This window comes from Rhinolophus hipposideros, assembly GCF_964194185.1.
Source record: "Rhinolophus hipposideros genome assembly, chromosome: 5".
NCBI classification, from domain to species: Eukaryota; Metazoa; Chordata; class Mammalia; order Chiroptera; family Rhinolophidae; genus Rhinolophus; species Rhinolophus hipposideros.
Genome location: NC_138051.1, coordinates 30,591,130 through 30,598,096, shown reverse-complemented (window position 1 = coordinate 30,598,096; position 6,967 = coordinate 30,591,130). Strand labels below are relative to the sequence as shown.

The following is a 6,967-nucleotide window of genomic DNA, read 5'->3' as shown; positions in this document are numbered from 1 at the left end:
TGTGTGTATGTGTGTACGTGTAATAGAAAAAGAGCAAGTATCTGCACTCCAGGATCAGTAATAAATTTTAATTAAATTATCCACAATTTTGGATTTTTCATTCCTCCAGTTCGTATAAATAAACAAGCTTACTATAGTGCTGAAAGGGTGGATATGGATAATAGAAGGCAATAAATAGTAATGATAATACTCATATGTCCTTCTTTAGATAGACTATAGTCTCACAGCCCCGTGGGATTTATAACTTAGAGGCACTAACTAACCAGCTCATCAGAAAATGAGTTGTTAGCACTGTCAATATTTTCTTTAGTGAGCTAACACTATGATACTGGCACCTGGGCAACAGTTTGCCCGGAGTGAGCTGGGGCATAGTGGTCTCCAGTTCTGAGCTCTCAGAGCAGCTTATGCCAAGATTCTGTCCACACTTACAGCTGAGGGCCTTGGAGACCCCACAGACCACTTTCATGGAGCCAAGAATAAAGTTATTGCTCAACTTGCATGACCCATTAGCTTCTGAAACTTTTCTCCAGACCACCATATCATTACAATACTCTTTGGCATTACCTGTAGTATTTCCCTTAGGGAAGCCATAACATAATCTTCTGAATGTCAACAATGAGGAAGACAGAATAATATCCTTGGACATACTAAGGCTGGTGTTTTTACATAGCAGAATCAAGTTCATTAACACCTCAATGGTCTGTTTTTCATGGTCACTTTTTACCATGTCATATTGCATCTCTTCCTCTGAAAATTTTTTAATTGTCTCCATCTTGCTTCCTGAAGATCCTACAAGAATCAACCCCAGCCCGAGTAGCAGCAGATAAGTCTTCATCACAGATCTAGGGTAATCTCTTCTGCATAGAATTAAAATAAAGAGTAAAAGACAAAAATAAAGAGAACATTAAAAGATAGCTCTCCCTTCTTTATGACAGCTCCCAGGATTGACTATGTAACTTAAGACTCCTACATCTGTTAATGGAAGTATGATGAAGTGAAAAGACCAAGTTGAGTCTGAAGACCCAGCTTTAAACCCTTGCTTATCCATTAACAATTTACCTCATTTAACTAACCTCAGTTTCCCCATGTGAAAAAAATAGGAAATGTGAGAATTATATCAGATAATACATTTAAAGTGTCCAGAACCAAGTAGTTATTTTTCTTGCTTTTCTCCTTGTCTAAAATCTCATTGGCAGGGTCTCTAATCTTCATAGTGGGTCACAAGAATCTTAACCAACACGTTCCTCACTATTGTTATCTCTCCTACAGCCTCACGCAGTACCTGGCACCTGGTAGCCACTTGAAAAAAGCCCACAATTTTTATCCCCCCCTCTCATTTTCCCCCCACCAATTCTTAGTCATGGTCTATTTGTCTTTACCAGTTTCTTTGGTAAGTTGATCCTGTAGAGAAAGCTTCTAGCTTGTGGCAGAGCAAGAGGTGAAATTGTATTTGTTTCCTGGGAGTTTCTGTGACTGGGTCTAACAGAGGGAAGGAGGGGCAAAAAGGGGGTAGGTAGAATAGTATGAGACAGAAGGACGAGACAGTGTGGAGCCCAGGATGCTCAGAGAACTGAACGAAGTGTCCGTCTGGCGGTCAGAATCCTTCTAGGCAGCATTATGGCCTCCTCTTCTGTGAAATCTTCCCTGTCTATTTATACTATAAACCCAAAGTGATTTTTTTTCTGCTTCTTTGAAACCCTACAACATAGATTACATTGCTCTTCATTTTATATGTTCTTTTTTCTTGTCTGTTAGTTGATTCATGTTAGTCTTTTCTCCTCTTACTAAAGCTAAAAATTCCTTGAGCCTGGAACATAGTTTCTCCTTCTTTTTATTCTGTATAGAATCAAACACTGAACAGTTATACACTGGTTTCTCAACAATGTTTATTAACAACATAGCATGGCTTGACTCGTGTAGAAAATCCTTTACTTGAGGTCAGTGCCGGACAATTCATAATGAGAATCCCAGAGAGAACAGTTATTTAAAGTGACGATTCTTTCTCTTGCTCTAGAAAGATCTCATTCTTCCTCTCCTACTTCTAAAAGCCTCCTTCCCCTATGCTTATATCTCCAGCATTATCACACTTACTTACCTTCTAATCACCATTCCTTGCCCTCCAATTCTTTCAATGCACTACTTTTCTAAAAACACCACTTGTAATGACATCGCTTCTGAAACCTTGAAGTATTCCTCATTGCCTACAAGAGGTAATCTAATCGCCTGAGGCCACTTGGTCAAGCCTCTCCTTGATCTCATCCCAACTGCTTCTCAAGGCTCATCTCCCATTATTTTGGTATGCAAACCTTCTGTAGTCAAATCAATGTGATCCACTCTCTCTAAACGCACCCTATTCCATCTCCCCATTGTTGCTCCTTTTTTGAATGCCTACTCTTTTCTGCCTCTTGAAATCCTTCAAAGCCCATTCTTTCTTTGACATATTTTCTTACTAGTTAAGTCTACCAAACCCATTTCTCACTCCTTTGAACTTCTTACCTCTCACTTCTTATACCACTCATTTGACATTAGTATACTGGACTTGTATCTTTTTATTATATTTAATTTAAAAATATACTGTGTGTAAAATTAGAGCACTAAAAATATATAAGCCTTAATAATTGGGTTGATTGATTATTGATAGATTATTAAGAATTAAGTGGGTGTGTTCACGTGTGTGCCTTGAGCATGGTACAGATTGAAGGGAGGAGGGAAGAAGGATTTAGATTGTTTCCTAAACGTCCTCTACCATTGACATCAATAGTAAGGTGATAGTAGGGAAACAGAGAGACAATAAGGAGGTAAATAAACAAGAAGAAGAGTAGTGCAGAGAGTCCCAGTTTTTCTGAAACATGTATTTCAAGTGAGCAGAATTCACAGCTACCTGGGTTTGAATTGGGCTGCTGGGTGCCCATTAGAAGAAAAATAAACAAACCCAAACTACAAATGTCATTTGAATTGGGCTTTGATCACAATTGAATGAAAATATTCTAAGAATAGATTCTATTGGACAGTCTCAGTTGCCTACTGACACTTCAGTGGAAATGCATTTATCTGCAAAATTTTGTTTTTAATCAGAAGGAGGGAGGTTGGGTGAGGAAAGGGAGAGAAATCATTGGGAAGGACAATAAAACCTAGGAAAAGAAACAGGAAAGAGAATTAGAATTCAGAACAAAGAAACAGGCCTTAAAGGACACATTTCAGCCACTTTAAAGTTTTGCCCAGGAAATGATGTTGCCAGCAGGACCCAACAAGTTATATGCTAGGGACCACCTGTTCCTGCTCAGCATCTCAGATGCTGAAGGCTCTGCTTCCTTAGTGACATCCAAAATTCTATGAAGACAACAGTAACAATGGAATTCCCATAGAGAAGTGGGTAACGAAACTCAACTGTGAGAGGGCCACCCTAAATGGGTAAGCCTTGCCCATTCACAAGGTTGCAAAGTGTCCTTTACTCACAATTGTCACCCTCCTCTCTCCATAAATCGAATCAATCAGAACTTGATGCTTACAAAAGAGTTAACAACTAGCATAGGTGTACCTCCTTTTCTGATATGATCTTAAATTAAGTACAAATAAATAATGCAATAGTTGAAGTCTTTCAACTGCGAAGATCAGAACAGAAAGGGCTGGCTGAACCTCATGCATTGCTGGCGCCTGCTCTAGCGCACTGTACGAGTTTCTGGCTCTCACTTGCAGGATTGAAATATCACGGCTCAGAATTAGTAACCCCATAAACTGGCAACTCTTATGTCTTACTACTCCCCAGTACTAACAACCCTCCCCTCCAACAAGTCCCACTTCCATACTTCTAAGAAACAGAACTGTGGCATATTAAGCCTAGAAAGAATGTCAAAGATTATCTAGTTCAAGTCCTCTCACTTTATAGATGAGAAAACTAAGGCTCAGAGGGGAACAGGACTTCATCAGATTCCCAGAGTTAGGAGATTCTCTTTCCCTTCCTTCTCTTCCTTTGACCTCTAACGCTAAAGATACTCTGCCCGTAGTTGAATGTGAAAGAACTAAACAACCAGTTCAGTTGTAAGAACTAAAAGAGGAAAAGAGTTAGTAGCATGGGTCAAAGTCCTTCTGTTTCCTCTGGGCATGTAAAGAGGAAGTACACTGAGCTCTGGCAGTTTTAATCCCTCCCTGGGAAACCCTTAGCCATTTCTCTCCAGTCTTCCAGGGAAATGGTTTCTGACCAGCCACGCTCTTTCTGATCTCCTTTTCCCTTTCTTTCAAGGCGCAGGGGGACCTGCTGAACAGGAGCAGATGCAGCTTAGGTTATATATACCCCTAAGAGGTGACCCAGTTGCCTCTACACCTAGGACCAAGTCTGGGATTAGGGTGACATGAATGAGGCACTCCAGGTACAAAATTTAAGGGGGTACCAAAAAGCCCAGTAATCAAGATAAATAACATTTTAATGTAACATTTAAAAATAAATCTAATTCAAAACAATCCCAGACGAACAAATATCAAACATTTGAATCACAGTATCTGACCCTGCACTGGCACAACTCATGTACCTCACCTCACCCTAATATCAACCCTTGATTTAAAATTCAGATATTTTTTTTCATCAGGGATTTTTTGCATTAATTTTGATTTTTTAAAAAATGTTATTTATTTAGATTACTGGGGGTTTTTTTTGTGCCCCTTACATTTTGTATGTGAAGTGAATGCCTCACTCACCTTATCTTGTGTAGAGTCCACTCTTGGCTCTTATCCAATGACCGAAAGAAAAGAGGCAATCAATTGAAACACATACATAGTTTGTAGTTTAATCCAGTAGACATTTCTTTTTTTTAAGTATTGAAGCAGACTAAAAAGATTCCAGCTCAGAAATACTGGAAGGATAAATGAATTACCAGTGGCCACCCATTTCACGAAAGGCATTACCCAGGTCCACAGTTTAGGTGTGCATCAGGGAACACCAGCACCAGTGCCCCAAGAGAGAAGAGAAGATTCCAGATCCAGGCGCTGGTCTCAAGTTACAAAATATAGCTCTGGAAATTAACTGGCCTCATGTTATCACAAGTGACCAGAATAAACCCCTCTCTGGGGGAAATGTGGTACGTGCAGGCAGGATATCTGATACCTTCCATGAGCTTACAGATTGTCATTTTAAACCTTGTCTCACTCTGGAAGCATAAAATGGTGGAATGGTTTGAGCAAGCCATTTTCTTGGGAGAAGTGCAAACATTATTGATTTTTCGAGGCCTCTCATGGATGAAGACGTGCTCCTTTTTGCAGATGTTGTCGGGTTCCTTGATGACTCTTTGGAAGATCATGTGGTTGCAGTACCTTACAGGAATGTCACTCTGAGGGTAGTCCACGTGCAAGTGCTCTATGGTTGATGACACTTCTTCCTCATACATCTCGTTTTCCCAGAACAGAAGCAGCAGGAAAATTATTACCATTAGTATCATCAGAGGTAAGAGTCCCTTCACATCTTTTGCTTTAACTCCTATAGAGTAAAGGAGACAGAAAGTAGCAGAGTAATCCGATTCCTCCAGCGCCATCCCCTGACTTTGCTTGCCCATCCTTAGCATATTTTATTTCCTTTACTCTGTTAATTAAAATCATGCTGACCCTACAAGATCCAGTGGAGGTACAGCTCTCCAAGAAAGTCCTCTCTGACCATTTCAGCTCTCAGAGTTTTGTATTGAACTGTTCTCTAGTTATTCCCTTTCATTTTGCTTCCACAAGCTCCTGGATAGCAGGTATCGAATCTCCTAGTTCCCCTGACTCCATCAGAGTGCCTAACACACAGCTGAACATAGAGAGGTGCTCAGAAGTACCCATGGCTGATTGTTTCATTCTTATTTCTGAATGACTTCCTTCCCATCATTGTCTCAACTGTAATTCCACCCAATGCCACATGCTTTTAGCACTGTCTTCTAATCTGTTCTTCCCAATTCCTTCCCAATCTCTCCTCCTGCCGATCCTATTTGGCTCTGTGCTAGCTCCTCGTACCTTTCCTTTTTGCCGTAGCTCTGACAAGTAACATATCCTTGTGATCATGGGTCTGAGAAAGTCCTTTGTGTCTCTCTGTTCCCTGACAATAACTGTTACGGAGCCAGTGGAGTGTGGGGAGGGCCAGAGTAAAAAGAGCGGAAAGGGAGGGGCCTGTAAAGGAGTGTGCTTGGGTGCCACTGAGAAAGAAGAGACGTTACCTTCTGAGGGAGAGTTGGGTCAGGCAGGTCCTGAACGTGTCCTTCTCAAAACATTTATTAAAGTCCTGATGTGCCAGACACGGTACTGTCTGTTTTCCAAATTTTCAGTAAGTCCTTACTTCAAACCTGTGAAGGAGCTATTATCTTCATTTCATTAATGAAGAAATTAATTGCAGAACAGTTCAGGTGGAGATGGGAGATGATAAGAGTGACACCAGTCTCACCTTCTCAATATTTGACACTTGAACTCCAGTTTCAGCAAATTTAATTCCCACGTGGTGTCTAGGACAGGGCAGAAACAGTTCCCTAATGTTAGCATTAGTCTTGATAAAGCCCAGGAGAGTATGGCAATGGTTCCCAAACTCTGATGAAAGTTAGAATCACCTGGGCATTTTTAAATGCCACCTTGAGACATTCTGCTTTAATTGGTATTCGGTATGACCTGGGTTTGGGGATTAATAAAAGCTCTTCCAGTGTTTCTAATATGTAGCAAAATCTGGGAACTATTGAACTATGGTGTACTATGGAAACCTACATGAAAAATTAATGGATGAGGACTTGGTAAAAGATCAAGGTATGGAGGCAATAGAATTATTTTTGTTGCTTTCATCTCCTGGTCATTTGATATAGGAATGGGAAAACAGACTTAATTTTATCACTTCCTCTAAAATGATTTCTCTTTTGGAGAGACAGCTCCATAGTCTCCTCTGTACATATCTGTGTCTTTGTAATGGGTAAGAAGGAATACATTTTAGGGTGAAAAATGGTCTAGGAAGGATAGAGAATTCTGA

The 6,967-nt window shown here is 40.3% G+C and overlaps 2 protein-coding genes across 2 annotated transcripts; both read right to left on the bottom strand.

Moving 5' to 3' along the window:
* Window positions 1–238: 238 nt before the first annotated feature.
* Window positions 239–835, bottom strand: RNASE11 (ribonuclease A family member 11 (inactive); the record flags this gene model as incomplete). Its single annotated transcript, XM_081048153.1, has 1 exon — window positions 239–835. The coding sequence occupies one exon, from the start codon at window positions 833–835 to the stop codon at window positions 239–241; it is 597 nt and encodes a 198-aa protein (XP_080904279.1).
* A 4,156-nt stretch (window positions 836–4,991) lies between these two features.
* Window positions 4,992–6,010, bottom strand: RNASE12 (ribonuclease A family member 12 (inactive); the record flags this gene model as incomplete). The annotated part of the gene is made up of 2 exons (XM_081048943.1): window positions 4,992–5,467; window positions 5,977–6,010. 2 exons carry the CDS (start codon window positions 6,008–6,010, stop codon window positions 4,992–4,994), a joined length of 510 nt encoding a protein of 169 aa, XP_080905069.1.
* Between the last annotated feature and the right edge of the window lie 957 nt (window positions 6,011–6,967).